Genomic DNA, 17758 nt, shown 5'->3' with positions numbered 1-17758 from the left:
CCCTCATGGAATAGTCGTATAGGTTCAGACATGAAATCCGCTGCCTTCATGTGTCTCACTCGCTTTTGTCCACAAGGGTGACTACACCCGTCTCCTACACCTGGTTGCTTGGGGTGGAGAAGAGTAGGTGCTCTTCCATCACCTCAGACGAAAAGAAAAAAAAGTTTGAACATTGCAAGTTCATCTAGTGATCGATGGTTTTGTTGGCTGCTAAATGCTATCTCGGTTGACTGTTCAACAGCAGCAAACAAGGCAGCACGCAATAGACACACACATTTCTTTGCCATTCTCCATTCACCAAATCTGCTTCTTTTTGGTTCAGTGCACGGCTTGGACTGTCTGGCCCTGATGCACGCCGATTTCAGCTGGAATGGACAGGCCATTCGAGAAACTCCCAAATTTCCCGATGATTAAAGCACAATGGTGGAGGATTCAAAAAAAATTCCCAGCATTGGGCCATTAAAAAAAAAAAAGTAAAAATGTCCTGCTCTTATATTTTGGGTAGACTACCTTATTTAGCTGCACTAAATTAAAGCTCCCATGATACAGTGCAGTTGTACAGACTACAATGAATGCTTGTGTGATAGTGTCTATTATTATGTTGCAAAAATGTATCTTTAGATATGCAGCTCTTTATATTTGATCTCATCAGACTGCGGTCAGTGTATAGGCTATTTGTATAGCTGGCTGAGAGATACTGATTATATCAATCTAAACACACATTAGTTGAAAGTAACAAAAGAAAATGGCATCATAAATACTGAGTTGTAGCAACATTAATGCGCTGATTATGAATTTAACTTTCAACTCTAAATGGAATTAAATTATGTCATTGTTGTCATATGGGGATGGCATATTTTCTGCCTCTCTTTGACAAAGGCTTCGAGCTTCGGAAGCCTCCGTGCAACCTGATGGAAATATGTCTCAGACTCCGTCCATTCTTTGGTTTATTTCACGCCTCAATTCATCATCATGAGGGGCTCCAGATGGAGCCTGCAGAGCTAGTGTCGGTCTCATGCCACTCATAACACCCAAGCAGTGCACTCACATGCTCTCAAAATCAACAGGTTGAACATACAAACTATACTGAAGATCGCGCCCCCCTTTTTTTTTATTGCAGAACCCTTATTTTCAATTAATTTAGGATATTAATTTAGACCGCAGTCTCCCCCAGTATGAAAATAATTCCAAATGTGTAATTTTGGATTAAATGAATTCTTCTTCTTCTTTTCCTTTTTGCTTTTCCCTTCAGGGGTCGCCACAGCGAATCAGCTGCCTCCATCTAACCCTGTCCTCTGCATCCTCTGCTCTCACACCAACTACCTTCATGTCCTCTTCAACTACACCCATAAACCTCCTCTTTGGTCTTCCTCTAGACCTCCTGCCTGGCATTTTGGAAACTCAGCATCCTTCTGACAATATACTCGCTATCTCTCCTCTGGACATGTCCAAACCATCTCAGTCTGGCCTCTCTGACTTTATCTCCAAAGCCTCTAGCATGTGCTGTCCCTCTGATGTACTCATTCCTGATTCTATCCATCCTGGTCACCTCCAAAGAGAACCTCAGCATCATCATCTCTGCCACCTCCAGCTCTGCCTCCTGTCTTTTCCTCAGTGGCACTGATTCCAGGCCAAACAACACCGCTGGTCTCAGCACAGTTTTATAAACCTTTCCTCTCATTTTAGCTGAAACTCTTCTATCAAACATCACACCTGACACTTTTCTCCACCCGTTCCAGCCTGCCTGCAAACGCTTCTTCACTTATTTTTCACACTCTCCATTGCTCTGGACTGTTGACCCTAAATACTTAAACTCCTCCACCTTCTTGGTCTCTTCTCCCTGTAACCTTCATTCCCCTCCTTTCCAGGGCAAACCTCCACACCTCTAGCTTCTCCTCCACCTGTTCCTTGCTCTCCCTACAGATCACAAGGTCCTCAGCATACATCATAGTCCATGGAGATTCCTGTCTAACCTCGTCTGTCATCCTGCCCATTACCATAGCGAACAAGAAGGGGCTCAGAGCTGATCCCTGATGCAGTCTCACTTCCACTTTGAGAACTCCTCCGTCACGCCTAAAGCACACCTCACCACTGTCTTACAGTCCTCATACATGTCCTGCACCACTTGAACATGCTTCTCTGCCACTCCAGACTTCCTCATTAAATGAATTCTAATTAGGAATAATAATTTTGACTATTACTGCGAACAGGCAACAACAGCTTCTCTTATAGGTGAAAAAGATAGACGTATAGATTCCACCACCAACCCCCTCCCCTTAATGAGTTGCCGGAAGCCCGTTCATAATTCAACTTCTCAGCATGTTGTTCAACAAAAGATCACTGTGGTCTTGGCTTGCACAGATGGATACCCACGCTAAAACTAGGACAAATAAAAAAGCCCCTAACCGAAGCCCCTCTCCTTTTTTATGTTGCTGCACCGAAATAGACCCGTTCCCATTTATTCTGGACATGGCAGTTAGTTGGGGCCCCTTGGGACAGGACGCGTGCAAAACGGTGCAGCACAAGGCCAAGACAGCTTACAGCCGAACTGTGCACCGCGCGACTTCGAATGTGTTGCACCAGTGTGATTGTAGCTACGTTGAACGAGCCATGAATTGTTGGAACAAAAATAGTGAAGTTTGTTAGATTTCAACTAGTCACTTCTTAGCGCACTTAAATGCGTAGCCTATATACGCAGTGCGCCACCCTCGAGCTTTTCTTAATTCCCTATGGTCCATCATGAAACACAATAGTAGCCTAATAAGAGTAAAATATAAGTAGACTAAGAAAAAATGAAATAAGCTAATTTGCAATATTCCTCAGGTGTAACATTGTCGCCATTTTGTCTTATAAACTGAATTGTCATTTTTATTCTAGACCTATACTGGGAGAAAAAAAAACCTTAATTCGATTAAAGTAAAATTGTCTAAAAATGATGCCATTCAATACAGTTATGTGTGTTGCAATATTTTAGTTTTATAAGCAAATCTATTATTTTGCAGTCTTCTTCCCCCGACCCTTAAGGGACTGCAAGGACAAGAGCTGACCCGGGAGGTTGCTGATGACAGAGATGTCCAGGGTGGGGGTTCCATGAGAGGGGTTTGCCAGAGTACAATAGAGCGAGGGGGTAGTGGCTTTGGCGGTGGCGGCTGATTCGAACTGTGCAGGCTTCCCATCTGTTGCGTGGTTTTGGCGCGTGCCGCGCGCGTGATTCCGACTGGCAGCTCACTGCACTGTTTGCTGGTAACAACTAGAGCCCATGATACTCCTGATAATGCATGTAGGCTATTACAATAATTTACGGTTTGTTTTGCAATTCGATTTACAGCCAGAGGAGGCAAAAGTCTTTACTTCAGAACTTTAGATGGGCGTATTAAAAAAAAAAAAAAAAGAATCAAAAAAAGAACGTAATCACTGTTGTAGTAAAGAACATCAATAAAATAAATAGGGACAAGGACATTGGGGAATATAATAATAATAATAATAATAATAATAATAATAATAATAATAATAATAATATATATTTGACTTTTTTTTTGGCCCTATAGGCCTTTTGTTCCTTCACAAAGGGCTCTGTTGACATGTCGTAGGCCTATACGTTTTAGGTCTACGCAAATCACATGACCCAGCCCTCAATGATGAATCCGTGCGTGCGTGTTCGTGCGTGTGTGTGTTTGCGTGGCACTGCAATTCGGCGTCGCAGTAGACTATAACGTTACCCCCATCCCCACCACACCCATGCAGGTAAACACCATGTTGTTGGCATTGGCAACAAGCTTCGGTGGGGGTTCACAAGCAGATGTTATGGCGTGGCGTGCCTTATGCATTTTAGGAATAAATTAGGCTATAAGTGATTATGGAAACAAATGTGTGTGCGTTATATGTTGCTGTGGCAGTAAAATGTAAGTAAGTATTTTTCAGGTTGTGAATCTTATAGAGATTTATTGAATTGTAATATGTATTTGTCCGTCGCACAACAGTTTATGCATGAGACCACTAATCACAAGATAAATAAAAACACAAGCAATCTTTTGCACATATTTGTTTTCCGTGTCCAGCCGTCTGCAACACGTCTCGGAGGATTTAAAGCGCAAAAACATCTCGAATAACGTGTTAACATTTTGAACAAAATGTGCTATATTTGCACCATAGACATAGCAGCTACTCTGCATACCAGCGCTTGACTGCATGGAGGACCCGACAAGGACAGATGGTCCAGAGAGGAGCGCATGTCATTAATTCATATCCCAAAGGACTTGAACCCTCAGCCCCTCCTCCCGATTCAAACAGCGCAGCGGCTTGTGTCACGCCCCCGTGACGCGCCGGGGCCACATAAATAGGAGGCGGCACAACTCCGCAGCTCACTTCAGCTCCGAATTCGAACCTCTCACATCAAGCACACGTCCCCCCCAAAATATGAGTCCCAGCATGACTTCCGAGGCCAACCAGCCTCTCACTGTCAGGTCCACCGTGGCCCAGAGGAAACAAGCCCACGAGCTTAGAAAGGTAAGAACAAGGAAAACACAGCTCATGTTTTTAGAACAGTTTTTTTTTTTTTAATTATGACTTGTGCAAACAGTGCGATTAAGTAACTCGTTTCCTTCATTTCGTCTTCCAGACTCTCAAACCGCTGTTGGAGAAGAGAAGACGTGCTCGTATTAATGACAGTCTGAGCCATTTGAAGAGTCTAATTCTGCCCCTGGCTGGCAAAGACAACGCGCGCTACTCCAAGCTGGAGAAAGCTGAAATTCTGGAAATGACCGTCCGCTTCCTCAGGGACCTTCCAACGTCTCCCGCAACAGGTGAGAATTAACCACATCCCGAATAATAATACAAACAATAATCGCAAAGTACGTTATTATAAATCTAATGTTTGTATTTGTTTCCGATTCAGATCCGGCAAAAAGCTACAGAGAAGGCTACAAAGCGTGCCTCCAGCGGGTGTCCGCTCTGCTCCCTCAAAGCAGCCTCAACCAAGACGCGTGCAAGCGGGTCAGCGACTTTGTGCGTCGCTCCATGTCCGCCAACGTCACCCCGTCCTGCCTCAGCTGCTGCGCTCAAACCTGCAAGGCGTTCCCCCACATCCAACAGAGGCTGCTGAGCCTCAAATCCGGCGTCAGCTCCACGCGGACCGACAGCCAGCCTCAGTCCCAGCCTGTGGCTCCTGGCCCCCGCGAGGCGCAACATGTCCGGCCTGCTGTCAGCGCTGACATGTGGAGGCCCTGGTAGATTAAATGGACACTTATTTAACGCCTTATTTATTTCGTATAGTGATCCACTTACACACGCAATGAATGAGAGGAATTGTGGGAGTTGCTAATTATATAATGTAATCCAGCAATTAATTCATTTTGGGCAAAATCGAGCACAGATCCCAAAGAAGCTCTAACATGTTTTATTATTGCAATCCTCTTTGGGGTTTCAAAGGCACGGGTTGTCGACAACACTTTTGTAAAACCCCAAGGGTTACTCAGTTTGAGGTTTGCACGATGGACTTAAAAGTATTTTGGTCTGTGCAAAATAATAGTTTGTAAACACTATGTGTTAAAATACATGCGATGAAGTCATGCATGCAAGTCACGAAATGTGATGTATGAGATGTACCACTGGAAAAAGTCAATAAATGCGCATAAATAATACACATTTTGTTGTTGTTGTATTTGTGTCTTATGATGTCTTAAGAAGCAACTAATGAGTGAGATGTTGGGTTGAGGAAAAAGGCGGCAAATGCACAAAGCCATAGGTCAGCCCAAGTCCATTGATGCTGAGAGCAGCTGCTCTATTGTTGCTGCAAGAGGCGCTTCACTGCTTCCCGCCAAATCGGTGGGAAGAACACGGAGGTCATTGCACGGCTGGGTGGGCACATCCCCCGAAACTCACTGCAGCCAGTTACACTTGTCATGAACTTGGCACTTTTATCATATTCACAAGTGGTACACACTTCAATTAAAAATAATAAATATTGTTGTACTATCTTAATATTTTAAATATATTTGTTGTTTGCCGTTAAGGTCACAGTTTGTATCACACAGGAAAAAATACAGAAATGTGCAGTCAACCTTTTTACACAGTATAAAAGACAGCATTACTATTCCCATCTTAAAGCAATATAGTCTACTTAAATTCCACACAAATGATGCTGTACATCAGGGGTGTCCAAACTTCTGCTTCCAAGGCAACACAATCTCAGAACAAGAAATGGTACCTGAACGCAAACCCAAGTAAGACCCAAGTTTGCGCCTTCCACTTAAACAACCACCAAGCCAACAGAAAACTAACAATAAAGTGGAACGACAACAAGCAGACATGTCACCTGATCCCAGTCACCCCTGATAGAATGCGGAAGTGTAGATTATAGCCCCCCCCCGTGGCAAAAAATAAATAAATGAATACAATATTATTATTACATATTATAAACAACTACAAAATGTTTGCAAACTATGTACAATATATTTGTGTAAGATACATATAAAAAAAAGTAATAAAAGGTGGGCATTCCGTCAATATTGACGAAAGGTCCGTTAATGACGGACACCCCTTTTGTCAACAATTGATGGGAAAATTCCAAAAATTGATGAACTTGACGGATGACGGAAGGGGGTTTTCATCCGTCAATGTAATCATCAATCTGTCAATAAATTTGGCAATCCGTTAATGACGGTTTGACGATGACGCCACATTGACGGATGCCCACCTCGAATACCAGAAACATTGACAGACGTTCATTTTGCTGAGCAATCGACGAATGACGGATTGACGGTTCATCTTGAAATAGTGACGGATTGACAATGACGGAAGGGTGTCCTGACTGATGATGATTGCCCCACGACAGATGCTCAAAATGTATTGACGCGCCCATCTCTGTATAAATCTACACATTTAGGTAAAGTAAAACTTGATGATTCACAGATAACACAAATGGTGTGCAAAAAACGTCAGTATGCCTTTATAATGTATTTATTCCCAGTAAACCAGCACACAATTATTTTCTTGCATAAATTAACGTGGTTATGTGAACCAATGATTTATGCAAATCTATTTGCAGGTATCTGGACTGGACTATTTTAAAGCCAGCTAGCTTTGCCCCGCTCTGATGCGCAGAGTAGCATGGATGTAAACACCTTACAAGCAAGCTAAGAAGCTAACGCTATTTTCATGTTTATTTTTATAGACAATGATGATACATGCCTCGAGCCTGGGCCTGTTTTTCCCTCCTCTTCCTTTTGCCGCTTTCTTAATGCAGCACCTGAGGGCTTGGACCTTTTCATTGTAAACATTTTTGATGTATAGACAACAACACAAGCGTGCCATCCATCCATCAATAGCGCTAACACTCTGAGATGATGTGCGACCCCTCACTCTACCTTTAACTGTAAACAGTAGCAGCGGGTCAGGTTCAGGGTGCCAGGTCATGATCTCATAGTCATTTATTTGAACTAGAAGTTATGCTGTATATACAACAATTAATTTGGGGAAATTTATCATATTGGGATTAGATTAATTGTATATGTAGGGCTTTATTTTATCTTTTTTTTTTAAAATGTGTTTTAGCGTAAGCAATGGATAAGGGTTTATAACTTACACTGATATCTATGCATTTAAGAAAAGTGCATGTTCTGTTTATTTTCTATTATTAATTTTTTTTCTTCATTTGCTTTCTTTTCTATTTTAATGATTTATTATTAAATATAATAACATGATATAAATTGGTGGGGGTAGGATTAGATTCGTTCTTGTACTTCTTCCTACTTCCTGTGAACATGTAAATTCTGACTTTACTAATAATTATTTTCCTTTTAAACTTTTAGTTTCTTTCTTTCAATGTTATTTTGTATTGCATTTATATGTTCAATAAACCACACCAAAACAAACAAACAAAACCTAATTATTATATAAAATATATATATGCTGTATAACACATTTTATTCTTGAAAACCTGAGGGGGAAAAATATTTTATTATCTTTTTTTTTTGCCCTGCAATTTGGAGCCTCCTCCACTAAACAGCGCCCTAGGCGACCACCTAGTTCGCCTATGCCCAGGGCTGGCCCTGATGGCAAGGGTGCAACAACGACAATGAACCGAGAGACACCTGGACAAGACACACGTGGCCGAGGGAGCTGGTTGGAAGACATGAGGGACTAGGATGACAAGCACAGGGGAACACATTAACCCGACAAGAGACACAAGGAAAACATGACAAAACCCAAACCAAAAAAACCCCGGAACATGACAATAACAGGCGCTCTCAAATCAACACCCGTGCCAGCACTATATGATATTGTGTAACTGGCATTCCAACCCTTGCCAATGAAGATTACCGACAGCCTATCAAAATCCATTCAAGATATATTTCATCTGTTTGCGCTTATTTGTGCAGATTGACTTCTTCTTCCTTGCCAATCATGTTTGTGTGGTTTAATAAACAACTATGACAGCACAGTAATATCATATATGGAGCCACAAAAACAGATGCAGGGTCACAGATTTCCCTTTGGAGCATGTGGGTTGATATGCGGTGCTCAATTTTTTATTTTTTGCAACAGTCCACTTCACTCGCTTCCTGCCACGTTGCCCAGTGTTTTGATTGTCTCTCTGGTGTGCCATATTTTTCCGTGCTCCTAATGCTTGGATCATATGCCTCATTTATTCATCAAGATAATTGTGTACATGCTATACAGTCCTATGGTGTAAGTAGAATGGTTAAATAGATGTCTGTGATCATGTGATGTTGTTGAAATGTGAATGATAGCCATGCTGTTGAGATCACAATGAAAGGGTTCAGAATCAGAAAGAAGATCGATTGGCAATAAAAGTGTCTTTTATGGCTGCCTTTACTCTTGATGAGAATGTTGATGAAATACACAAAACATTGAAGGATGTAGATGTTAAAAAAAAAAGCAGTTCGTGACATCAGAAAAAACCTTCAGAGCGCAGAGGTGGATTTATCACTTTATTCTTCATGAACAAAAGTACAGAAGCTACACCAGAAGATACAAACTACTCAATAGCAAGGAGAATGGGAAGGTTAGGCTGGAATGTTTCAAAAAGTAAAAAATAATGAATGAGACTAAAAAAGTCTTATGAGAAAAAGATTCCCCTTTAACCATAGGGATGAAAAGGCTAAGGGATGGAGAAACCGAGGATGTGCTCATGATTTTCAACATGAACGCTCAGTGTACGGCGGATGATAAACTGGTCAAGTCAATCCCCAGACTCAAAGACTATTGAGCATGCATTTGACCTATGACAGAGGAACACAAAGTTAGCAACCCTGAACAAAGAACTGAAAAGGTTCAGAAAGGTAGAACGCAAACGTTTGGTGATGACAAAGGGACACAGGCTTGCTGCAGTTATTGTAAGCAAATTATTTGCATCAAATGTTAAATCTTCTTCACTTTACACAATTTCAAGTCTTTCTCTTCCAATACTTTTTAAATGTTTGTCTCTAATCCCGTATTCCAACTAATTAATTAGCAGCAACATTTAAAGCTTGATGTAAATTCATCGTTAATCAAGCAGTTTTGGCATTTCATTTTTAGTTGATTTAAAAAAAAAAAAGACATTTGACCCACTCGTCTGCTGCTGATGTTTTATCCACTAAGCAGCAGGCAACAACTGTGTGATATTCAAATCACATCATGCACCACATCACAACACTTTTCTTGTGTCTTGTCGCAGTATGGCATACAGTCATGAAATGTGACCAGTAGCACATTTACTTGCACACTATACAAGCCTCAAATATAATAAAGACACACATGAACTAGAAACAGATAAGCTCTTGATTTTTGGGATTCCAACTACAGCACGATGTCCCGTCTTACAACATACTATATAAAGGAACACAGCATGTGACCGGCTGGCTTTTGGAGAATAAATAAAACTCAGGAATGGTCTGTCCAAATATGACTTGACATGAAATGGCTTCCTGGCATAAAAAAAAGGTTGGCGATAGCTCCACTGCTTAAGAAATATAAATGATGTCATCGATTTAATCTGATTCATTCCTCACCGATTCTATAACAACTACCTGCAGCTTTGTAGATGACAGGAGGGACTCAAACCACCAACTCAAACCAACACTGCGAAAGAAGCCAGGCGGTGTTTTACCTCCCTCCTCCCAAAACCTCTAACATGCATGCGACTCTTAATTCCTGTGAAGTGTTGGGAGCGTGAGAGACAAAGGCTTCCTGTTATCCGGCCTGCACAGATGGGTTACAGACGCCCAATTTTACTGAGAAGACAAAAGAGGACTCTAACCGACGGCATAGAATGGGAGGAGAGGTGGGACCCCCACCTCTCAAAAAAACACCCCCTCCTGAAGTATTTTCCCCTTCCATTAATCTCTCCATCCCAGCGGGACTGTGAGGGGCGCGTGCAGCAAGTGTGCCTCTCAAAGTGCTCTGCATCAGGGTGATGCTGCCTTCTCAAAATGCAATGAAACGGATGAAAGAATTGACTAAACACTTACAATGAAATAAGTAAATAAATACTTAAAAATACTTGTTCATTATCCTCATGTGTTAACTTTCCAGATTTTTACAATAATAATGTACCCGTTTCTGGTTCGGGTTCTGGGCACTTCTTAACATTTTCTGACATCATATTGGATACCGATCCAAATGTTGATTTGACTGCACAAATGGATGATGTCTCATTTGCATATTCTTATCTTAACATGGGAATTTCCCCAAACTTTTTTGAAGCAGAGAGAAGAGGGACTATTGATCAGAGCTATTGCACAAACATTGAGCATCGCCAATACAACAATTTGGAATGCACTGAAAAAGAAAGCTAGTCCTAGCGTACGAGATTACAGACATTGAACAGGTCATCCTAGAGTATCAACTGCAGTTGTTGAGAAAAACATTGTGAGAGCTGTGAAGAAAGTCATTGACATCACTGAGAGCATGGATGAAGGGATGACAATCAACTCTTCCAAGAAGACTTTGAGAGAAGAAATATACCACAAGATGCAAACCTCATCAGTAAAAACAACCAGAAGGCCAGATTGGATTTTGCAAAGAAGTACAAAGATGAGCCATGCACAAAAGTCTTGGAACAAAGTTTCATAGCATGATGAGACCAAGATGAACCTCTACCAAAGTAATGCAAAGGTCAAAGTATCCGCGTACAATCCAAAACGCACATTCTCATCTGTGAAGCATGGTGGAGGTAATGTCATGAGGAACGCGATCACTACTGGTTACACATTTTCATCTTTTCTCTACTTTTCATTAATGATGTAACTCATTGGTTATAGCAGCAGAATGTATTCTGAAGTCTACAAAAAAAAATTGTCTGGCAATTTGCAGAAAAATGCATTCAAACTAATTGGGAGAAGTGTCAACGTGACAAGACAATGATCCCAAACACACTGCCAACACAAAAGGACTTCATCGGGGGGGAAAAGGTGGAAAGTCTTCGTCCTTAGACTGTCAATAACCAGACCTAAACGCAATAGAGCATGCATTTTGCCGCCCGAAGAGGAGACTGATTGAAGAAACCACCACAAACAAACAAGAACTGAAAGAGGCTGCAGTAAAGGTCTGGAAAAGCATTTCAAACAAAGAACACCAGAGTCTGGTTTTCTTTGTTTCTTTCTTTCTCGGTTTCGTCCTTTCTTTCTTTTTACACAAAACATTTTTCATGCACTATAAAAACAGTTGGGTCAAAAGTAATCCAATTATGGGTCAAAAATGGACCGATCCACTTCATGGGTCAATTTGACCAACTTTCTGCATTGTTTTATACCAAATGACCCAATTTTTTGACCCAAGTAAAGGATATGACCAATATTTAAGAGTTGTTTTACACTAAAAGACCAAATGTTTGACCCAAAGTTGGGTCAAATTGACCCAAGTAGAGGATTGGTCCATTTTTGACCTATTATTGGGTTATTTTTACCCCAACTGTTTTTAGAGTGTGCAGTCGATCAACTCTTTGTGCTTGGCCATTTACAAAATGTCAAAAATAAAATAAATAAAAATAAATAAATGCCACCCGTGATTGCCTGGACGCCAAAATGGCTAAGTGTCAAGCCATGGAAGACAAATGCAACACAGAGCTTCCATATAGGAGTGTGGGGGTGGTAACGATTCGTTTCAGTTGCACATTATTAAAAACATGCAGATGGGGTAGCCACGCTAAAAGAGAGCTTGGGGATCACGTGTCATGCGCGTAAATGAAAGATGGACGCAATTAAATGTGTGTGTGCGTGTGTGTATGTGTGTGTGTGTCTGTATGAAACAAATGAATGGTGAATGGTGGCTGGGATGTTGGTACTGTTGACTGGATAGATGGAGGCTGAGGAGGAGGTGGAGCAGGGCGAATGAGGGCTGATCAGAAGGGGGGCAGCGAGCCATCTGGTCACCATGGCGCGTGCTGCACGCGTGGTTCCCCTGAGTGCAGCGGCATCTGATGGCCTGCCATACATCTTCAGTTATTGTTCGATACCCGAATTTGAAACTTATGTAACCTACATACTTGAAAAGCACGACACATAAAGAGTGTAATAATTAATAAACCACCATCTATCCACTTCACATCTTTGCAGAAATGCATCAAACTCGCAATCATTTATTTTGACTTTGTGAATTCTTCTTTGTGCATTGAGCCACTAAACCCCACCCAACCCCTCCCCCGGTTTCTGTACCCGCCGCTCTGTGCATAACGTTGACAGCAGGACGCAGAAAACACCCCACAGGTATTGAGACCTCGCCCCCTCCGGCTAGAACTGCATAAACCACATATGCAAAACTATTGTTGTCAAAATTTACGAGCAGATGTTATTTGGAAGTAGCGTGGCTTGGGTTTTCTTGATGTAGCGTGGATTGGATTGAGCAAGAGACTGGCTCTCTGTGGAGCCCTTTCACGCACGCAAGCCTCATTTCTTTACCAGACAGCTGTATTACGCCGTCTTTTGTTTAATAGTACTTTTTCGTTAAATAGCCTATGTCCCCGTAAAAAGTATGTAGGCCTACATGACCAAACATCCACATATGAAACATAATAAAAAAATAATCCAACTAAAGCAATAAAACAAATAAGCAGTGTTACATATGCTGTTTTATCTATTTTACTATATGAAATATAATCAAAACAATGGTATGACCTCAATTATTCATCATTACTAGCTTGGCTTTGTTTCATTTTTACAATCAAGTTTGCGCGTAATTACGCAAAACACAAAGTTTTTTTTTTGCGCAATTACGCACTACTACAATGCGTGTTAATGTTTTCAAATAAAGCAATACGTACATTTTCTATGCATGGACTTATTTAAACAAATAATTATACGTTCATTCAAATAGCAAGCAAGTTTTACGCGCAGCGTCTGGACGTGGATTATGTATTTTTTTCCCCTCTTATCATAATGCAGACACGCACTGGAGTTGTCACGCTTGGATTTAAGTCAAAGACAGATGGCTATCTTAATAAACGTGATGCTTTTTTCTGTTGTTGTCGTCGAATGCGCGGCCAGTCACGTCGTTTGGTGTTGGCTTGGGGGCGTAGCCGTGACGCACGGGTACCGACGCCGTGGACGTGGATATAAACTGCAGCCAGTGGCCGTTACAAACACTTCTCCTGTGGTATCTGTCGAGCATACGTCTCGAGAACTGAAAGACCGAAGAACATGTCTCCAAATATGACTTGTGACGCGTTGGCATCCTTTTCTCCGAGGCCCACTGTGGCCAAAAGGAAAGAAGCCCTTGAGCTCAGAAAGGTGAGTCTTCCTTCACATATTTAAATGTGCTCGAATGTTTTATAGTTAATATATACCGCCATACTAAACTTGATTTGTTCTTTTTTTTCCCAGACTATGAAACCTTTGGTGGAAAAAAGAAGGCGCGCTCGTATTAACGACAGCCTGAACCACTTGAAAGAGTTTATTCTTCCTCTCACCGGCAGAGATGTATGTTCTTTCTAAAATTTCAGTTGAATGAACATGTTGTGAGATGTTAAGATAACTTGTTTTAACATTTGCATTTTTTTTAACCATCTGCAGAAGACTCGTTACTCTAAGCTGGAGAAAGCAGACATCCTGGAGATGACTGTGAGGTTCCTCAGTGACATCCCCTCTGTCCAACATAAAAGTGAGTACTCATTCTAGAATACTCACACACACACAAAACGTGAAGGATTTTCGGCTTTCTAAAATGTGCATTCACTGACCTAACATCCCGACACCACCGTTTTCATTTCAGATTCCACAGACAGTTACAAAGAGGGCTACAAGGCTTGCCTGCAGCGCGTCTCTGCGCGCCTTCCCAAAAGCAGCCTGGAACCCGACGCCAGCCGGCAGGTGACTGACTTCATCCAGCGCTCCATGGCGGCCAACGTCAACCGGCAGTGCCTCAACTGCTGCAGCCAAAACTCTGCGGCTCTCCCGCACATCCAGCAGAGGCTCTTTAGCCTCAAGTCCAGCCTTGGCCACAAAGCCGAGGCGGTGTCCCTGGTCAGAGCTCGCTCAGATCCACAGCACGACAGCGCCCCCGTGTGGAGACCTTGGTAGATTATTCTAGTGGGTCCAACAAAAGGACTATAACATGATATATACGTGTACATATAGCATATACACTGCATGTTAAATTAGCATGACTTGTATACAATTAAGATTTACCATAAATCGACTTAGCCGAGTATTGTATACTTTCCATTTTGCGTACGTGTCGATTGTCCTGTATAAGTTGACAAATCTAGACTGTCGTATTTTGTTAAAACTCCGCATGTATGTTTTACGTTAAATATTTGGTCTACTTTGAGAGGACTGAATGATTAAGGGCTATTGAAACAGCCCTGTAAGACCCTAAGGGTCACTCGTAGTGAATTTGCATTGTATGAATTCAGTGTTCTGAATCTGTGCAGATTGATTTTGTGGACATATTGTGTGTCACTGCAAGTATCTCATTTGGGATGTGGTTATTTTCGCAATTTGCAGCGAATTCTGTATTTATGTAATGTATATAAGAACAATAAAACTGCGACATCGTGGTAATATTGTGCGTTTGTCTCTTTTCTTCCATGCTGTTGAATTTTAAGTTAGTACACCCCCTCATATTTTTAAAAATAATTGTCTTTTTATGGGACACCACTGAAGAAATAACACTTTGCTACAGTACAGCTTGCATACCGTGTTAAAATAACTTAGCATAAATTTATAAACCGCTGGCGACATATGTGAGTACACCTCTTAAGTGAAACTGACTAAAACGTGCCTATTTTGATTATATTTGTGTGGCCACCATTAATTTCCCAGAAAACCAGTTAGCACTGACGTTATCACATTTAGACTGGTTTGTGAACAATATTTGAGAGAAATGGTGATATTGTGTATGTGGAATAAGTTTGAGATCTTTGAGTATATCTTGTAAAAATGGGAGCAAAAACAAGTGTTGCGTTTATATTTTTCTTTAGTCCATCCATCCATCCATCTATCCATCCATCTATCTATTGGTTACTGCTGCCCTCTAACGGCCACTGGTGTTATTGCCACGGTGGGTTGCGTTCACGGGCTCGGTCAGCGTGGTCGCGTTCAACTGACCGATGGAAGCAAAATGGCTGTTGGCGTGACACTTCCCAACTAAACAACACAGATACGTTTGACGGAATCACTTGTCCAGCACATCGAGTTTCCTTACACCCGTGAGAAATCTTTCATATATATTTTTTTCAAAATCACTTCCGCCTCGTTTTATTGTCGATAAATCCCGGATACTGTGTTGTTGCAAGTGTCGTTTTCTCCATCAGGAAAGAGGACATCTTCACCAGCATCATGTCTGCGACGAAGCTTCTAGACGCTGCATCATCCCTTCAGCTATGCAGGTAAGATCTGTTACTTATGTTTATTACGACGTGGTCTTACTTTTATTTTTGTTATTAGACGTGTGACAAAGAAACACATGCACGGAACTCACGTATGCCGGCGACCGTGCGTCGCGAGACTTTACGTCACTCGCCGGTTAATCTGCTTTATTGGTTTTACAAGCTTTATGTTTCCATCCACGTTTTTGTGTTTGGCCGCTATGTCGAAGATGTTTAACAGCGATAGCATACCACGTCATACAGGATGTGTTAGGGGTGATAAAGCATTTTTCTTTCGTTTTTGTCACTCATCGTGTCGCCTATATCACTAAAACAGTACACGTTAAACACGTACACGATGACGACACCATGTAGCAAGCTGCTCACGTCTTTATTGAGCAGGAAAATGTGTACAAAGGGAAACTGTAACCTGATTTTCATTTATGAATCGGCTTCATGTCCCAGCAGCAGACCCTGCGTCGTTATACTTTCGTTCCCCAACAGGGGGCGCAGAACTCACAATCTTTTTTTCCCCCCACACTCACTCAAACATTAGTGTTAAACACACAGCTAAGGTGTTTGCTCGGCAAACATGAGTTAAAGGACACATCCTGCTTTTTGCATATTTTCAATAAATTTTCAGGTGTCGTATATGCAGTCACAAAATAAAGTTCTCGACCCTCTTTATATGGGAACGTTTTCACAATTTCACTGGTTACATTGTGAGATGGGGAATTTAAAAGCTGGGCAAATGTCTAAAAAAAGAAAAAGAAATCACCTCAACGCAAGCACACTTGAAAAACTGGAAAAACCTGACTAAAACTAACTATCGGACTAATTTGATTGTTAGTTCAGTTTAGGAACAAAGTTGTGTGAACACATAAACTATAGATATGCAGTATAAATTGTTACTATATATGGGAATGTTTTCACAATTTCACTGGTTACATTGTGAGATGGGGAATTTAAAAGCTGGGCAAATGTCTAAAAAAGAAAAAAAATCACCTCAACGCAAGCACACTTGAAAAACTGGAAAAACCTGACTAAAACTAACAAAAAATTAAGCTATCGGACACATTTTTAATGTTAGTTCAGTTTAGGAACAAAGTTGTGTGCACACATAAACTATAGATATGCAGTATATATTGTTACTGCACAGTGCATACATTTGAGCCCAGGTCATATTAATATGGTATTATATCTATTTGAACACCAGGTGGCAGTATTTTTTTTGTTTAAATGAGGCCTCGAGTAGTGAAACAATTGGCTTGAAAGACTTCAAGATTCTTGTCAAAGGGAGAAGTTTGCATTTGCTGTTTTAAAACTGACGTTTAGATTTAATTGTATCCTCACTTCACTCACCACAGTGTGAGGCTACTGGCGGTGGGGGTGGGGGCCGTAAGTGCGTGAGAATGATTGACACCTCGTCAGCTCTGTCTGTGGTTGGTCTTAACAAAAAAGACAAAAAGAGTGACGTTCTACGTAATAGTGGGGCAGAATTGTACAACAGCTCCCTCACAGACCAATTCTTGGGAGAAATTGACAAAATAAAAATTCCTTCAACCCCCCAACTTGATGTTTCTTCACTTAATTTCTGAGGGCCATTTACAACATTGCTTATATTGAAGTGCTTTTCTGGAACTTACCCACATGACCAAGCACTTTTGCCGCATGTGGTAATTAAGAAACTTCCCCTCTAACAGCAGGAAATCTTAAACCAACCCAAACCCTATTATGGGGCAGCCATCTGCCTTACCCTGATATTGAGGGAGAAAAAAAAATTGATAGAGGGAGAAAATGGATGGATGAGGAGATAAGCGATTGAGCAATATAGTTATAGCACCATTAATTAACAATAACTATAATAGAAGTATTCTGAACAGGATTTGCCTACTGTTAAATAATTGACAATAATGATCCACCTTGTGGTTAAAAATGTGGCTTCAAGCCAGG

The 17758-nt window shown here is 41.3% G+C and overlaps 3 protein-coding genes across 4 annotated transcripts in view; all 3 read left to right on the top strand.

Annotated features, from left to right (window-relative positions):
* The first annotated feature begins 4382 nt into the window (after nucleotides 1–4382).
* On the top strand, nucleotides 4383–5602 carry LOC147178691 (transcription factor HES-2-like). The gene is made up of 3 exons (XM_086069495.1): nucleotides 4383–4506; nucleotides 4619–4802; nucleotides 4895–5602. Exons 1-3 carry the CDS (start codon nucleotides 4417–4419, stop codon nucleotides 5227–5229), a joined length of 609 nt encoding a protein of 202 aa, XP_085925621.1. The 5' UTR covers nucleotides 4383–4416; the 3' UTR covers nucleotides 5230–5602.
* Nucleotides 5603–13598: 7996 nt separating this feature from the next.
* On the top strand, nucleotides 13599–14999 carry LOC147178690 (transcription factor HES-2-like). The gene is made up of 4 exons (XM_086069764.1): nucleotides 13599–13727; nucleotides 13821–13916; nucleotides 14010–14097; nucleotides 14209–14999. Exons 1-4 carry the CDS (start codon nucleotides 13638–13640, stop codon nucleotides 14514–14516), a joined length of 582 nt encoding a protein of 193 aa, XP_085925890.1. The 5' UTR covers nucleotides 13599–13637; the 3' UTR covers nucleotides 14517–14999.
* Nucleotides 15000–15492: 493 nt separating this feature from the next.
* acot7 (acyl-CoA thioesterase 7) overlaps nucleotides 15493–17758 on the top strand; it is a 38687-nt gene continuing 36421 nt past the window's right edge. The window contains exons 1-2 of one of the 2 annotated variants that reach the window (XM_086069763.1): nucleotides 15493–15646; nucleotides 15734–15826. In XM_086069763.1, coding sequence (XP_085925889.1) covers nucleotides 15777–15826 — 50 coding nt within the window. In that variant the 5' untranslated portion in view covers nucleotides 15493–15646; nucleotides 15734–15776. The remainder of the gene's footprint in view (nucleotides 15647–15733; nucleotides 15827–17758) is intronic. The other variant, XM_086069762.1, reaches the window with a different exon arrangement.

The sequence above is a fragment of the Leptonotus elevatus genome, chromosome 2, assembly GCF_054856555.1.
Source record: "Leptonotus elevatus isolate MCC_2025b chromosome 2, RoL_Lele_1.0, whole genome shotgun sequence".
NCBI lineage: Eukaryota > Metazoa > Chordata > Actinopteri > Syngnathiformes > Syngnathidae > Leptonotus > Leptonotus elevatus.
Note: the sequence above shows the minus strand (reverse complement) of the source record. Positions and strands in the feature narration are given on the sequence as shown.